Source organism: Salvia miltiorrhiza, chromosome 7 (assembly GCF_028751815.1).
Source record: "Salvia miltiorrhiza cultivar Shanhuang (shh) chromosome 7, IMPLAD_Smil_shh, whole genome shotgun sequence".
In the NCBI taxonomy this organism is placed as follows: Eukaryota; Viridiplantae; Streptophyta; class Magnoliopsida; order Lamiales; family Lamiaceae; genus Salvia; species Salvia miltiorrhiza.
Window position 1 is genome coordinate 35677882 of NC_080393.1, and position 18863 is coordinate 35696744.

Sequence of the window (18863 nt, forward strand, 5' to 3'; positions counted from 1 at the left end):
TATTTCTCGTTTCACCAACTGGCGCCGTCTGTGGGAAAATCGAGCTAAGGCGTGAGATTCATTGTTTTTCGGGTTACTGTTCATCGGAAAAAAAATTTAGGAAATTGGGGAATCAGATTACTGTTCATCGAAAATAAATTAGGGATTTAGGTTACTGTTCATTGAAGTCAAATTACTGTTCATCGTTTCAATTTCAAAGAAAAAAGAAGGGAAAGAATTGGGGGAAACGCGCTGGGCCATTTTCTTCCTCAGATCGAACAGTCGCTGCTCTGGAATCTCCGGCGAAATCATCGCCGCAAGGCCGATTCAACTTAGCTGCCGCCGCCGCGGCTCTCCGCAGCCAGAGAATCGCGGTGTTTCATTCTCGATATGGCTGCGATCTGATTTGGGAACAAGCCTAAAAGAATCCTAAGTACGCGAGCTTCAAGAAATTCTCACGAAATTACTGCAAAACACCTTTAACATGGGATTCCTGAATTCTGGCAAGGGATCGATTGCAAAGCCCTAATTCATAGTTTTCTACCCGTCAATCCCACTTGTTGTTGCTGGAATTGTTTGTTGTCGAGCTTATTGAGGGAAAGGAGGCAGATTCACGCATTGATGTTGAAATCTGGTTTGGAATCGGAGCCGCCCTAGCTTCGATTCGGAGCGGCAGCTGCCGGATCTGAGTAGCTGATGTGTGAAGACCTTGCGGCGAGCCGAGATTGGAGAGGTCGAGGTGATGCTGTACTAGTCGCAGCAGTCGAAGAGGGGGAAGATGGGATTCTAATTTTGGGGTCTGTTTTTCCATTCTCCGGCAAAAGGGAGTGTCACACCAGTTCTATTTGATCAATGATAAAGCTAAGTTACATGTCCTCACTTTGTTGAAATTACATGAATCAATCATGCTTTTGAATAAGTTTAGCTCTGAGTTTTGCTTTGGTTTTGGGGCAGATTTTGCATTGTTTTGGGGGTTCAATGCTATCAAGAAGGGAATTGCTGAGTTTAGCTGCCTGATTGGTAGGAAAATCTTCTGGACTCAATTTCTCCGCCTGATCCTCTCTACAATTGAAAATCTCGATTCCAGAAATGGGGGATCAACTCCTTTTGTTTGTACTTGTGACTTGGTATGGTATGTTGTTTAGGGAATCTGAAGCATAGAAATTGCACTGTCAAGAGGTGAACTATTTTACTTGTGTTTGGGATTTTCATCTAATTCTCGAGGTGATACAATTTGATGATCTTTATTTACTTGTCTGGGGACAATTCGATATGTTAAATGAACCTGTGAAACATACTTGAATTTTGATGTTCATAGACATTTGTTGGTTATTATAGTGAAGGGCATGCTCCTTACGAGTCATCCATTTTCTGTCATGAATTTTGTTAGTTTAACTGCGTTGAATTTTGATTTGGGTACATACTGGCTTAAAGATCATTTTCTTGTGAAAATGAATATTGTTGGGGTAAATGAAATATAATTGTTGCTCTGACGGGCATTTCTCTGCCCTGACGGGTGACGGGCATTTCTCTGCTCTAACGGGCATTTCTCTGCTCTGACGGGTGACGGGAATTTCTCTGCTCTGACGGGTGACGGACATTTCTCTGCTCTGACGGGTGACGGGCATTTCTCTGCTCTGACGGGTGACAGGCATTTCTCTGCTCTGACGGGCATTTCTCTGCCCTGACGGGTGACGGGCATTTCTCTGCTCTGACGGGTGACGGGCATTTCTCCGTTCCCACCTTCGAATATTGCACTAGATTCACCTCCATATGCGGAAGATTGAGGGAGATCGAACGAAGGAACATACACTCCTCCACTATAATCGTCTTCGACAACATAAATCTCAGGAAAATGTGGCTGGGACACCAGCAACTGAAGCAAATCATTGTCATCGGCAAGAAGATTTTTACTGTATACCCTGCCATTTAATCTCTTCGTCAAATAATACAAGCTGTAATTAGTGCTCAATGAATTCTCCAACATCAGGTGATTTATCTTGTACACCGTAGAGGCCATTGTGTCTCCAAAAATATGCAAACTCTTAGAAGAGTCGTCGATGTACTCATAACCATTGAAGGCACCTCCATAATTAACCACAAAGTATCTCCCATATTCATTCATCTACAGAAAAAATAATAAATAAATAAATATATGATGTAAAGGGAATAAAATGTAAAAATATAACATATAACATGTTAATACACTCGAAAAACATCTGTCCGCCCGGGGAAGTTTCCGAGGAAATGTGTCCGGTCGTGTATTACATAATATATAATGACACACGGCCGGACACATTTTCAAGAACACTTGTCCGGGCGGACACATGATTTTCGGGCATATTAACAAGAGTTATGTAGCAATATATATGTATATTACTAAAATGTAAGTAATAATTACTAATTAATACTTTAAAACATGATAGAATGTGCTCTAATTCACATGTATTTCCTTCAAACGTAGCTTTAAATCATAAAGTATGCTATAATATGCTAATAATTCACATAAGCATATAGGATCAAACAAAACATTGAAAATAAACAATAACCAACTTAAATTACATTTCAAACGTAAAATGACATACCTTTAAACGTTCGGATGAGAGAATTCACAAATAATAGCTTCACCACTTGGAAAATATTATAATTTCTATTGAGTTTGAGTGTTTTTTCACTTTGCAATGGAGTGTGTCCGTCTAGATCTCATATATAAACAAAGATTCCTTCATTTCACGTGAATTTCAATGAAATTAGAGTGTTTGACATGAATACTTTACTGACAAGGCTATTTCACATCATATTTGTCGTTTATCATCAATTTTTTTTTAAAAAAAATATGTCCATTAATTGAAGGCTAATTAATCGATGGAATATAAATACTAAAAATTAACACAATCGATATTAGCACTCAAAACACACAATGGAACCAAAAAAACATATGTCCGACCGGAAAACAATGTGTCCGGCCGGTGAAACCTTGTGTCCGGTCGGACACTTGTTTTTTACGGTCGGACACATGTTTTTTTTGTTCCAGTGTGTGTTTTGAGTGCTAATATCGATTGTGTTAATTTTTAGTATTAAAAAACACACAATGGAACCAAAAAAACATCTGTCCGACCGGCAAAAAATGTGTCCGACCGGTGAAATCTTGTGTCCGGTCGGACACTTGTTTTTTTCGGTCGGACACATTGTTTTTTTGTTCCAGTGTGTGTTTTGAGTGCTAATATCGATTGTGTTAATTTTTAGTATTTATTTTCCATTGATTAATTAGCCTACGATTTACTTCTAAAACCTTCGATTTTAATTCAAAAATAAATAAATATTATTTTTTGTTTCAGTCTTTCACTTTTTCCAACACTTCTTTGACCGATTTCAATCTTTAATTCATGACATTGATGTTTTTCTTACACTTTAACAACTTTTGTAAGACTTTGTCATAGATGTGTAAGAACTTTTGTGGAAAACAATGCACACCCATCAAATTCAAAGGGCATTTTCGGTGGTTCACACAATTAGGGCATGGATTGCTTTGTATAGTAAGAGAGGACATTTTTCAAAAAAAACATAAGAGTTGGGGCATTTTAAATTTCGCCCCTAATATTATTATACCTATTGTTAATGTTACTGTTACGTTCTCCTACAAAATTCAGTACACAATTTTTTGGTATTGTTAAAAATATATTTAACAATATTTATTGATTAAAATTTCATGTCATAATTGTCTATGGCAGTGGCGCTTTTATCTTCTTCCTTTTGTTTTTGGGGGAAATTTTCTGGGTGGTTTCCTTTCTTCCACATTGTTGGCCTTTGTTAGCCCGAAAAAAATTTAGCCCGAATGGCCCGAACCGAAAATAGCCCGAGCCCGATAGGGTTGGCCTGAAAACCGAGTGGGTTGGCCCGATTAACCGAACACTTTCTTAATAATTGATTTCTAAATTTTAATACTTTACTTTTTAATTTGATAATAACGTTTTGATGCTTGTATAATATGTTTTGATTTTTTCTAACGATCAATAATAAATATTTATGATATAAAAGTTAAAGAAAAATAGTAATTTATGTTATATCTATATACAATTTTTATTGGAAACAAAGTTAAAATTAGATATTATGTAAATTTACATTAAAATAACATTAATTTTTGTATCTAAAATGAGGCGAAATGTTTTGATTTAAAAAGCACGACATATTTTTATTACAATAATATGATTATCCATATAAAAAAATTATACATAGAAAAAAATCGTAAATTTGTGGGTCCGAACGGGCTAGCCCGAAACCGAATGGGTTAGGGTTAGGGTCGAAAAATTTTAGTCCGAAAAATAAAAAATCCAACTAGCCCGAACTAAAAATAACCCGAAACCGAATGAGTTGGCCCGAAACCGAGTGGGTTGGCCCAATTGACATCCCTACCACCAGGTCAGCTATCATGTGTACACAGTTCTCAAACAATGTGTTAGGTCATAAGAGAACCTCAATTGATTAACTTTGCGAGCCTTAAACAGAGCAGAGTGCACATAAACATTTTATTGGATAAACAGTTTGCATTTTATTGAATAAACAGATTGCATTTCATTGAAACATTTAGAGCTTAATAACTCAATCATACTTTATACATTTGGAAAGTAAGCCCACCTGATTAGGCAAAGCCTGTAGTTTAATCTTATCTTTGAATCGGGAATAGCAGTGCTAATCCTCCTGATCCTCAAAGCCTACAAGAAATTTATTCTTAATAGGTCTCTAAATCTAAGCTTAAGCCATAGTGAAGTGCTTAACATTCAATGATTCACTTAGCCGGGTTTACAAAATTTAATGAATAAATAATTGAAAACTAAAATTCTTTAGCTAAGGACACCAACAATATTCTTACTCAATTTTTCTTTAATAATTGGATTTATGAAAACCAATTTAAATCATGATGCAAATGCATAACTTATGTCATACTTTAATCATATAATAAGTAATTACTTAAAATATGCACATAATAATAATATGATATTATTATTCAAATTATTCATTAAATAAATTTAACAATAATATGATATTATTATTCAAATTATTCATTAAATAAATTAATTAAACTGATTAATAGTTCAATTAATTAAAATAGGACAGCCCAATTAATTTAAGGGTAATTTTATTCATAGCCCCCATTTTACTCACTATAGCCCTTATTTAAAATAATAATAATAATACTTTAACAAAAATTATAAATTTACTATTTTATCCTATAATTTATTATTCTCAAATTAAATATAGTCCATAGCTCCTAAATAATATAACGTGCGTTCGTTTCTTCTCATGATCAAGAACAACAACTCCTTGCTCTGTGAATCGTTCCCTTTGGGAGAGATTGTCGAGTAGTTCAGTGTTTCTAATCTGTTTTCATATAACCGAATGTAATTAACTGTAATAAAGCGACACAAAAATCACGAGCCACACTGCATATATACGCAAAGCACCTCAAACATAGCACACGAAAACTTCAAAGGATTCTGAGCTGTAAATTCGGCCGCCTTCTGTCAAGAACTCAGTTATGAGAAAGACTACCCAAATTTTAATATAACATGTCAAGAATCGCAAGAAATTATACTTCATAAAAGAAAGAGATCTAGAGATTGTAGCCAATCCAAATCTAACAACAATCTGTACAAACAACTCTCTACAAATACACACATATACGAACTCCAAAGAAAAAACTAAAAATTATAAACATGCAATTGAATTCTCTTAATGATTTCCTTCTTTTTCCCTCCCAAGAAAAATGATGAAGTCTGGAACACAAGATGCGAATGGTAAAATAAAGGGGTTATGAGTTAGGTTATCTAATTTGGGGATTATGAGTTATAGGGTTTAATAGTAAATTCACAATTATTTATTATTATTATTTTAAATAATGGGCTATATAGAGTAAAATGAGGGCTATGAATAAAATTACCCTTAATTTAATTAATCAAAGCAGCCCAAAGTCTTTAAGAAAAATAAGGGCCCAGTTGATGAAATAAATCCATTCATTTAACACTAGGCCCAAGCTTCCTTACCCTTTACTTTTAAAAACAGACGGGCCAAGTGAAATAAAAATCGGCCCAAACAAAGCCCCAAAATCTCAAACCCTTCTTCCTCATTATTTCCACTCTCCCTTCACAACCTCTCGCCACTCTCTCTCTCAGTTGGAAGAACCGCCCACCCCACTCTTCTCCTTTGACGAAATCCGCCCTCAACCCTACCAAATCCGCCGCCGCAGAAGCTCGCCGGAGCAACGGCGAAGCCGCCTCAGCCGTCGACTCACTATGGTATTTTTAAAATTATCAAACACATGGTATTTTTAAAATTATCAAGCACCATGGTATTTTTTTATAAATTTATAATTTTAAATAAAAAAGCCGCACCATAGGAACTCGAACCTAAGACTTTTGGCCTTACACATTAATCTTTTACAGTTTGACCAACACACGCACACAAAAACTGCATGAAGTGGGGTTTGAACCTGGGTAAATACAATTTAAGAGTAAGACTTAGCCATTGCTTGCACCATAAATATCTTTTTAAACGGTAGCGATTAAAAATGAAAGATGAGGGAAATGGGTTTTTAAACACAACATTATTAAAAATGCGTGAAGTAAATGCATATCTTCCTCAACATCCTTAGTTACTACTCCCTTCGTCCACTAATCAACTACCCATTTAATGGTCGGCCCGGAAACTAAGAAAGCTGAAAGAGGTGGGTGGTGTAAATGACTAAAAGGGTAGTGTTAATATATTTTGATTACTTTTACTAATATTTCATTAGCTATTTGACATTATTTTAATGCCTTGACTTATTAAAGTGTTTTTTTTTATATACGCTATTTCTTTCTTTCTTTTTTTACTCTTTAATTAAATAAACTGAAAACTGGAAAATAAATAAACTGAAAATTCGAAAATAAATAAATAAATAAACTGCAAATTCAAAAAATAAATAAAATGGAAATAAATAAATAAACTGAAAATTTCGAAAATAAATAAATAAATTAATTAAAAACTGGAAAATATTTTTTTTAGAAAATAAATAAAAGTTCGAAAATAAATAAATAAACTGAAAATTTCAGAAAATAAATAAACTGGAAATAAATAAATAAACTAAAAATTCGAAAATAAATAAATAAATAAACTGAAAATTCAGAAAATAAATAAACTGGAAATAAATAAATAAATAATCTGAAAATTCGGAAATAAATAAATTAATTAAAATCTGGAAAATTCTTTTTTTTTAGAAAATAAATAAACTGGAATTAAATAAATAAATAAACTGAAAATTCGAAAATAAATCAATAAATAAATTAAAATCTGGATTTTTTTTTTAGAAAATAAATAAACTTAAAGTTCGAAAATAAATAAATAAACTGAAAATTCAGAAAATAAATAAATAAACTGAAAATTCGAAAATAAATAAATAAATAAACTGAAAATTTGAAAATAAATAAACTGAAAATTCAGAAAATAAATAAACTGGAAATAAATAAATGAATAAATAAACTGGAATTAAAATTTTCAGATGATAAATAAATAATTAAACTGAAAACTGAAAAATAAATAAACTGAAAATTTGAAAATAAATAAATTGAAAATTCAGAAAATAAATAAACTGGAATTAAAATTTTCATAAAATAAATAAATAAATAATCTGAAAATAAATAAATAAACTGAAAATTCAGAAAATAAATAAACTGGAATTAAAATTTTCAGAAAATAAATAAATAAATAAACTGAAAATTGAAAAATAAATAAACTGGAAAATAAATAAAATGGAAATAAATAAATAAATAAATAAATAAATAAATAAATAGAAAATAAATAAACTGAAAATTCGAAAATAAATAAACTGAAAATTGAGAAAATAAATAAACTGGAATTAAAATTTTCAGAAAATAAATAAATAAATAAATTGAAAACTGGAAAATAAATTTTTTAGAAAATAAATAAACTGAAAATTCGAAAATAAATAAATAAATATACTGAAAATTCCTAAAATAAATAAATTGGAAATAAATTTTTCAGAAAATAAATAAACTGGAAATTTAAAATATCCTACTCCATTTAATTAAAATCAAAATTGGATTAAGTAGACAAGTAATGATAGAGTGTGGTAGGTCCTATTGGTAAAGTGTAGTAATTTAAAAAGTAAGGGAAAATATATATGTCCAAAAAGCAGAGTAGGTAGTTAATTGGTGGACAAAATTTTAGAGGCAAATGGGTAGTTGATTAGTGGACGAAGGGAGTAGTACTTACTAGAGATGTGGTTCTTCTCTCGTAGTAGACTCAATTGGGCCCCCCGCCCTAAACATGCCCAAACAAATATTTGAAAAGAAGCCCATTTGATTGCATTGAAAGGACTACAAGCAAATAACTGAATAAGGTACTCTCTTTATTGACCCACTAGCAAGAAAAAGCATCGAATAGGAACAGCTGGAAATTTTTAGGTTTGAAATGATTTTATATACTCTAAATTGGCGTGACCAAATTCCATTTTTTGCGGATATATTTCGATGATAACTGAGAGATTTATATATGTGGTACATACTGATGAAGTAGATGAGAATGTTGGAGTTATCTCATTTTCTATTAGTCAAGTTAGTCAAATATTGAACTGGAAGAGACTATTTTTTTTTTTAATTGTTACAATCAAAGAAAGAAAAAAACTCACTCACACTCTAGTTTCTAGAGTGACTCGAACCCCCCAAACCTATTGGTTGGAAGAGACTATAGTAACTTCAAAATTTCTAAAGTAGTAAATGATCAGCATACAAAATCCTAAAATTGATAAAATGCAGTTTAATTGATAGGAATGTACATTCGATTTTCTATTCAAACCAAATCAAATTGATTGATTTAAAATAAATAAATCGAACCAAATCAACCAAATAGAATTAAAATCGAACTAAATCAAAAAATCGAAATAACCCGAAACAACCAAAAAATCAAAAGACCAATTTTTTTAAAACAAAGTAAAAATTAAATTATATTTTTCATTAGGGTTATTAGCCTGTAAATACACATAATTTTTTGACTTTCTGAAATTTAACATGACTTTTATTTTCTACCCACAAATACGTGAACTTAGCATTTTTTCTGATTTTCGACACTGACAAGAAAAAAACTCTAATTTACTGCTGACGTGAAGGCCGTTATATCATGTCATTCACTCTCTAATTAAAATAATGAATACAATTATTATATTCAAGAGCATATTTCGTAGTCCAATCAAGTATTTTCGCCTCCACGTCAACCCTAAATAGAATTTTTCTTTATCAGTGTCATAAATCAGAAAAGAAAAAAATGCATTCATGTATTTGTGGGCAAAAAATAAAAGTCGAGTTAAATTTCAAAAAATGAGAAAAGTTTATGTATTTACATGCTAATAACCTATTTTATTATTATCCTTCATTCATTTCAAGAACATGCAACGCGTGTATAACAATCTAACAATTATGATCTTTATAAGTAGTGTTGAATGCATAAATTGTAATTTTCCGGAAAACCATAATATTAAGAAATGGAAGGAACCTAGTGTTAAAAATAGAAAAAAGCATCACAAGCGAATTAGGTACAAACTCTAAGATTCTTCAATCGAAGAGATTTCCGATGAACACGAACTTCTTCCTTCCCATAGGTGATTCTCGACCGATTTCCGCAAAAGATAAACAAAGAACTTTCAACTCCTATTAGTAAAATGTAGAGAAAAGTGTTATATATTTAGGATGAACGGTGTATACAAGAAATGACCATTTTCTATTTATACTACTCTAAACAAAAGGGGTAAAGTCGTCCTTATCAAACTCACGTACACAGTATGGATCAATTACAATCATAACAAGAATCTATCTAAATCCGATTAATAACTAATTATTTTGTTCATTTCCGCTTCAGGCATGTCAAATTAAGACCACGTGTTTTCTGTGACATGTCGCCAGTTGTGAAACTTCTGAGATCTATGCTTAGGGGTGAGCAGAAACCGAACCGACACTGAAAATCGAATCGAACCGAACTGGATTGGTGCGGTTCGATCCCAATTCTATTGGTTCGGTTTTCGGTTCGGTTATAAAAAGTAAAAATAAAAAATTTTTGGTTTGGTGTCGGTTTCCATTTTTTGGTTCGGTTTTAAACCGAACCGAACCGATACATATTAATATTTTATTATATATAATTATTTTAGAGTGGATTTTGAAAATACCCACTTTTCTTTAGTAAAATTAAAAATTAGCCACTAAGATAAAAACTTAAAAAAATACACACACTTACCATTTTACCCCTTCAAACACTATCCTTAATAAAATTTCCGCATTTCACAACCAAGTGAAATTCAAAACCAGAATTTTTTGGTTGTGAATTCACAACCAATCGAGTGAATTCACAACTAAAAACATTAGCTGTGAATTTACAAATAACAATAGAGTTGGTTGTGAATTCGAGATTTAAAACTCAAATTCACAACTAACCCTAGCAATTCTAGAATTCACAACCAAAATAACTAGTTGTGAATTTAAGCTTTAAAACTCGAATTCACAACCGAAATTTATTTTGGTTGTGAATTTGAATTTTAAAGTTTGAATGCACAACCATAACAACTAGTTGTGAATTCGAGTTTTAAAACTCTAATTCACAATCGAGATTTATTTTAGTTGTAAATTCAAGTAATCATAAATTTCAATTTTTAAGTTTGAATTCACAACCAAAACAAGTAGTTGTGAATTCGAGCTTTTGGTTGTGAATTCAAATAATAATAAATTTGAATTTTAAAGTTTGAATTCACAACCAAAATAGTAGTTGTGAATTCGAGTTTTAAAACTTGAATTCACAACCAACACTAGCAATTCAGCCGTGAATTCATCAAACTGGTTGTGAATTAATTCACGGCTGAATTGCTAGTGTTGGTTGTGAATTCAAGTAGTCGTAAATTGGAATTTCAAAATTTGAATTCACAACCAGCAATAGACTTGGTTGTGAATTCATATATCTGATTGTAAATTCAAGAATATTTTGTTGTGAATTCATAGATCTTGTTGTGAATTTAAGAATATCAAGTTGTGAATTCAAGAATATCAAGTTGTGAATTCCTAGATCAGGTCGTGAATTCAAGAACATTTAATTGTGAATTCATAGATCTAGTTATGAATTCAAGAAAAATGAAAACTTGAACATATACGCATTATCAAATCGAAGCATCAAACGAGAAACTACAGGAACTAACTCACAAATCAGTATTTTTTTTCTCCTACCAGGCCACCATTTTTAGTTGCAAACATGATTACGAAGAAACCTTGTTAAAGATTAAAGACTATTATTCGCCTTTTAATCCTACTAGAATTATTGGCATTTCACACACCACCACCAACCTTGCTTTGCACGCTCAGAATTGTTTACTTGTTTTAAATGCCATCCAAAGATTCGTACATGGTAGAGAAAAACTTTAATGAAATATAGGGAAATAGTTTAAAACAACAACATAAATTTTTAGACAAACATGACACTGAAAAAACACACTTAAAAACCAACATGGGAGTTCATATGACAACTGCTTCTTTAGTACTCCTCATTCTCATTATCATCTCCTTCAGAAGACTCTGCCCCGACTTCCTCGTAATCTTTCTCAAGAGCAGCAAGATCCTCCCTCTCCTCTGAGAACTCACCTTCTTCTATACCCTCACCAACATACCAGTGCACAAAAGCACGCTTGGCATACATCAAGTCGAACTTATGATCAATCCTTGAGAAGACCTCAGCAACACTAGTTGAGTTGGAAATCATGCACACGGCCCTCTGCACCTTGGCCATGTCTCCACCGGGGATGACAGTTGGTGGCTGGTAGTTGATACCACACTCAGTTGGGCACCAGTCGACAAACTGGTAACATGACGAAAAGTTTAAAAAGTTATATGGAACAGAACAATTAAAGGTAACACTTATTAGTCCTATACAAAAAATGTTGAAATACTGTAATGCCAGAAATGCTAATCCAGCATATATTTGAGTACTCTACTTAACAAAATGATTTTAACCTCCCGCAAGCTACTTTCAATTTTCTATTCCTATAAGTAGTGACAACATAGGAGCATCCTATTACATGAAGTGATACAACTCAAATGTTGTTGCCCATCATCAATCATTTCACACAGCAAGACAAGAAATACAACTCGGTTAAAAGCTTGGTAAAAAACGCAGCAGAAATAAATTGAACGAAACAAAATCCTCTCTCAAGCATTCTGTCGAGCATGCAGAGGACAGATTGCAGAAAATTGATTCCATAAGCTATAGAGAATGTGATTTTCCAAGAATTCAACACCAAAGAAAGAAAACAAGGCGAATAATAATGATGATGCAAATTTCGTTTCAACAGGTCCGAATAATTGATACTACTGATAAAATACGAACCCTTTCTTCTTCTAATTTTTTCCATTTTACATGCAAAATCAAAATCAAAATTAATCAATAGCTGAATCTATGGTCATAATCAAGAATTCGAGATCGATAAATCATAAAAGAAGACAAAATAAATCACAACCATAATAATTCAAAGTATTACCCAAAAAAGTGAGAATGAAAAAATGGAGCAGAAAAAACCGCAAAATGAGTACTTACAGCAGCAAATCGAGAGGGGAATGGGATGAGAGAGGCGGAGGGTTCAACTCTTTGGCTGACTTCTTCCGAGCTACAGAGGCCGGTATCTTTTATGGCGTGAGAACGGGCGGCGCACGGCTGTTGTTGTTAGTGGTGGTGCAGGGAAGCGGACGCGCAAAGGGGCGCGGCGTGGATGGGATGAGAGCGGCGAATTCAATTTATAGCTTCAACAACATAGGGGATTCACCCACCGCCCCCACTGCCATTGCAACAAATCAACCAATTCCTCTTCATGCCACGCAATTGCCGGAGGACCGCACCGCCATTGCCACAAATCAGCCAATTCATTCAATTCCTCCAGCTATTCACGAAGAACCAACTGGAATTCGACGGTATAGGTTTTCGGGGCGGCTGCGGCGCCATCCTTGACGGGGATCACGAGCCTGTAATTCATACCAGCCACCACCTGCAATTCTCCGTTGCAGCCGGAGGAGGCGATGCGACGGCGATTCGATGCTGGAAGAGGCGGCGCGAGGAACGACGGAAAAGAAGAGAGAGAGAGAACTCCACCGCCCAGGCATAGAGAGAGAGATCGAGAGGAAAGAGAGATGATGGGTTGGGGTGGGTATTTTTTTAAGTTTTATCTTAAGGGAATTTCGGTCTTTTTGAGTAAAAAATGGGTAAAATTTTATGTTTTTATTTGAGTGGGTAAAATTTATTTTTGGTATATGAAAGTGGGTATTCTTATATATTAACTCATTATTTTATAATATATAATTATTTTTCTAATTTTTTAACCTAAAACTAAAACCCTAATTCACAATTATATATATAATTATTTATCATGTTCATGTTGTGGGGATTTGACATTTGAAATTTGTGTATTTTACATTATTTTACAATTTTTAATTGGTATTTTCGAAAAAAAAAAAAAAATTGCATCGTTCGGTTCGGTTCACTGAACCGAAACTAATGGTTTTATCGGTTCGGTTTCGGTTCGGTTCCAAACCCCCAATTGGTGCGGTTCGGTTTCAATTTTAACCATCGGTTCGGTTTTCGGTTTTGAATTTTTGTTTCGGTTTTGCACCGAACCGAACCGATGCTCACCCCTATGTATGCTCTTTCGATAAAAGGGGCCTTCAGACTAGGGCTGGAAAAATATACCAAAAACTCGGTATACCGACCATACTGTACCGTAAAATACCGAATTTAAGGTATACCGATTTTTATGGTAAGGTATGATACCGTACCGAAGATTTAAGGTAAGGTAAAGGTATGGATTTTCCAGATACCGGGGTATACCGGCGTATACCGTTACCGCGGTATATACCAAAAAAATTAATAAATACCGTATTAAAGGTATAAACTGGAACACCGATATGATACCGTATTACTGGTATACCGGCATATACCGGATATTACTGTATATACCGGTGATGCGGTATCATACCTTATTATGGTATACCTTAATATTCGGTATATACCGATAATAAGGTACAATACCTTATTCTGATATACCGCAATTGTCTGTATATATTGGTATACCGAAAATCGCGGTATATATCGTATCAAAATCTATAGTCTTAAAATATATAATATATATTTTTATGTTTATATTTTTAAAAATATTTATAAATTATCTAAACATGTTTTAAATAAATAAGTTATCAATTTTTTACCGTATTGAATTTTATCGATTTCGGTAATACCGATTATTTTGGTATACCGTTAAAGTGCGGTATACCGAAATTCTATAAGGTATACCGAAATAAAGGTACGGTAAAAGTTTTGCATATTCTCCATACCGTACTTAAGGTATACCGAACTAAGGTATACAATAGGTAAAGGTAAGGTAAAGATATGAATTTTCTCCATACCGGAGGTAAAGGTAAGATATAAGGTATGGTCGATTTAATAAGGTATATCGTACCGTCCCACCCCTACTTCAGACCTCGGGTACCATGTGGCCACCTCGCACGTAACTTGTTTTCTTTCACGTTTTTGTTATGAGAGCAAGCCCTATCACGCCAAGTTATACGGGCTTATTCCTCGTCAGCTTGGTCCAAAGGAAAAAGTACACATAATAATAATAATAATAATAATAATAATAATAATAATAATAATAATAAAAATCGAGTTTTTGTTTCCATAAGAATTATTATTATCAGCACAATAATACTAGCTCTTCAGCCTTGTTAAGGGATAATGTTGATCACTTGATTTACCCCACATCAAGTAAGGGTGTGCATTCAGTTTTCGATTCGATTTTTACTAAATGCAAATCAAACTGATTTTATATTTGGTTTTAGAAAAATCAAACATAATTGAATAAATCGAAATTTTATAGGTAAACCGAAAAACCCAAAAAAAAAAAAACTAAAAAATTAAAAAATAAAATAAAAAAAGAAAAATTAAATTATATTTCTTATTATTATTATCCATCATTCATTTCATGAATATACTATGTGTACATAACAAAAAAATAAGCAAAATTAAATTATATTTTTTTATTATTATCCATCATTCATTTCAAGAATATACAATGTGTATATAACAATCTAACAATTATGATTTTTATAAGTACTGAATCATTCAATCAACTAAAATAAACATTAGAAATTTAATTTTAAAATTGTATATATACATATTTTTGGGACACAAAAAGATATCCAACTAGTTTTGATGATACCAAAACCATTAGAATGCTTTGCTTCTCTTTTGTTCTATTGCAGGTCCAAGTGTTCCAGGCCTCACAGGCCCTGACTGAAGCTGTAAAGACTTTAGTTCAGCTGGACAAGGAACAGAAGACTGAAGATAAAAAACAACACAACTGAAACATACTTCGTTGAACGAACAGAAGGACGCAACCTGACTAGAAGTCATCAGTCATCAGTCGAAGATGTTCATACAATTCAATATCAACATTGAACTGAAGACTAGTCAAGTACCAGTCGACATTCTGCATTTTACTGAAGAGAAGAGTACCGGACACGCTGCATTAAATGCTCAAGTACAACAGCATTAAATGTCGAAGATTTGAAGATCGTCCTTGCAAGTACCAGAGTTTCCCTTTATATTTAAAGATGCAGAAGCACCACACTCTGAGGACAAAACAATTCAAAATTCTGTCAAATGGAGTATCCAAAGATTGCCACCTCAGCCCAAGAAGCGACATCCTCTCGCAACGGCAGAAACCTTGAAGACCATCTCTCCAACGGATCTATTCGAGACTTCGCCTATAAATAGAGCTCGAGGAACAATTGCAATCATAAACCGATTCAAAGACATATGCTGAAGCTCTGTCGAATTAAAGAGTCAAGCACTTCCAAAGATAGATAGATTTCGAATCGAAGAAGAGAGTAATAACGTTATAAAATCAATCTAGTTGATTACCTAAACTCTCTTATTAGACTAGGCACTTCGTGTTTTATCTTAAGCCTAGAATGGATTACTTGAGAGCCTGTTCTCAGTAATCGTAGTTGGAAGAGTCCAAACCCCCTTTTCAACCGAGAGAAAAGTGAGTTTGAGTGGTTGTTGTTTAGTACCAGAAAACTAAACTACGCGGTTACCTTGGTACCATTTAAACCAAGAGGGAGTTCAGATTAAAGGTTCTGACTCCAATTACCTTAGCATTAGCTGATTGGACACGACAGTGCCAGGACGTGCTAAGTGTTAAATCTAATTCAGGGTGGATTGGTAGGTTTGTTGTGCACCTCTAAGCATAAGCCCAGAGTGTTTGTCTGACAAATAATCTGGCTGTGGATGTAGGGGAGATGTCTCTGAATCACGTTAAAAATCATTGTGTTCTTTATTTGCTTTCAGTTATTTCCTTACTTATGTCAAACTGTTTTCAACAGAACTGGACTAACTGAAAAGTGTAACTAAGGATTTTACAAGTGACAAATATTTTCTAAAGGCTATTCGCATTAAGTTTAAATTCCGCTGCTGAGTTATTAATCCTACTGACGACTGATAGTCAGAGAGATTAATAGCTCTACTCTGTTTAACAAACTAGACTGAAGCCTTACTTGGATATCAGTTAAGCCCGACGCTCAACTGATGTCAACTTACTAAAGTATTTTTAGTATCAGTCTACAACCTATTTCGAACTGAAATTTGGTTAAGTTTATTTTGATTTGCGAAAATAGCCCACAAGTGTATTCCCCCTTGTTCGTTATTTTATTTAACATGCCGCAAGTGTACGGGTGCAATTGTGTACAGTAGCAAGCAAGGTCGTATTCCACAGAGACTAATTATTATGAATTCCTATCCTAAATTATTCTACTCTATCTGGACAAATGAAAATAAGAGTTTTGATTTTAAAACTAAATAAAAAAACAGTAGGAAAGAAAATAAATCAAGCTGCGAAACAGAGAAACAGGTAAGACAAGATTTCTCAAGGCAAAGGTTTCAACAGATTCTCCTAACTAACATGTTCAATTCAATTATCAAGATAATCTCTTAAGGCAATCTCAAAACTAGTCTATACCCACTCCCGTGACATACAAACCGTTGATTACATGCAAGGCTATCATCCCCGGATCGCACTTCTAACATGCAACTCCTAAAAGCTCATAGGATTAACGCCCTCACAAATATCAATTCCCTTTAGAATTAAATATATGTGTTCTATATTCTTAGTTCAGGTAATAATTATCATCTCCCGATATCAAATTAAAACCTATGATTATGCTAAATTGGTGGCCAATCAATAAAGCAAACAATTATAACAAGAACATAAAAATGAATAACAATCTCAATTAATTGAATCATACAGTCAGAAATTCAAATCATGTCTACTCCCTAAACCCTGGGAAAAAGGGATTCTAGTCACACATAGACATATGAACTAGAATACAATTCTCAATAAAACAAATAAACATCCAACAAGAAAAACCGTAGTAAAATCGAGAATCTTCAATCTAGCTCTTGCTCTGTTCTCCGTCTCTCTCAGCTCTCAGGAAAAGTAAAATATGATATAAAGTGATAAAAGGTTTCTTTTTTTTTTTAGAATAAGTTCTTGGGGAGTATTTATATGCCCTAGGTCAAGTAGGACTCAAAAATACCCCAAAATCGCGTATATAGCTGAAAAAACGAATTTTGGCCGGAAACTCGGCGACTCGCGCGGCCGCATGGCCAGCCCGCGTGAGCTCGCGCGGCCGCGCGCCTGGCCCGCGCGGCGCTCCAGATCTTCCTGCTCCGTCGCGCGACCGTGGCATGCGGCCGCATGCCCGGACCGCGCGACCTCTGACGCACGCGCTCCGACCCGCGAACTTCCCGATGCTCGTTCTTGCTCATTCGATGCCCGATTTGAGCCCCGTTCTTGCCTATGGACTAGTCTCTTCGCGTACTTCACTATACTTCATCCAAAACTTCATCCAAAACTTCACAAATCAAGTCCAATAACCTGTAAAAACAGCACGAGCACGGACGAGTAGTCTATTCCACAAAAGTAAGCAAATCAAATCAAAGATATTTAAGAACTCAAAAAGAGACGCCAAAAACACTAAAGAATAACGCGAAAAAGGAGTGAAAATGCATGTAAATCACCCCTCCCCCCATACATCTATCAATCAACCCTCTTGGATCCCAACACACATATATATACATGTATATGTATATATATTATACATGGGATGTGAAAACGAGGAAAATGGGATCGTGAAAATGAGCTAAGGCATTGAGGATAGAAATTTAATATTAAAATTTTGTGTGTGTGTGTATATAATTTGATTTTCGGCTTTGTTTGGTTTTAAAAAAATCAAACTGAAGCGAATCTAAATCAAAAAATTAAAAAAGTCAAAAAAACTAAACCATAATTTAATATTTCGATTTAGATCAATTCAGTTATTCGATTTCAGATATTTTGCTCACTCCTATCAATTGGTAAGATATTTTCTCTTTATCTAATATAGGTTGGAGTTTCGAATCATCTAGTAGAATTTGTATATTTATGTAGCTCTAAAAAGAAATAGAGTGAGTGAAAAGAAAATATAATTATAGTTTCAATAAGTTGGTTGTGTGAGACTAATTAAGAATTAAGAATATTTATCTTCTTTTTGGAAGAACCTGGTGAATAATTTGATGCCAAGATTTCATAGGAATAATTTTTCAAATACAAACTTACAATCCTTCATAATATCATTGAACGGAGATCCTGCACATTACGATTATGAGGAAAATCGAGTCTGACATTGTTCTAATGTTTTATTATAATAACCTACAATTGCAGTGACTTGAATTTCTTTGATTATTGATTTCGATAGCTTTGACTCCCACATTTCTTATTC

The 18863-nt window shown here is 33.6% G+C and overlaps 1 protein-coding gene across 1 annotated transcript; it reads right to left on the reverse strand.

Annotated features, from left to right (window-relative positions):
- Positions 1-11356: 11356 nt before the first annotated feature.
- On the reverse strand, positions 11357-13202 carry LOC130996199 (tubulin alpha-2 chain-like). Its single transcript, XM_057921710.1, has 2 exons — positions 12595-13202; positions 11357-11859 (listed from the first exon to the last, which is right to left on the reverse strand). Exon 2 carries the CDS (start codon positions 11788-11790, stop codon positions 11539-11541), a length of 252 nt encoding a protein of 83 aa, XP_057777693.1. The 5' UTR covers positions 11791-11859; positions 12595-13202; the 3' UTR covers positions 11357-11538.
- Positions 13203-18863: the final 5661 nt, after the last annotated feature.

Coding starts and splice junctions, on each gene's coding strand:
- LOC130996199 (XM_057921710.1), bottom strand. CDS start 11,790: ATGGCCAAGGTGCAGAGGGCCGTGTGCATGATTTCCAACTCAACTAGT.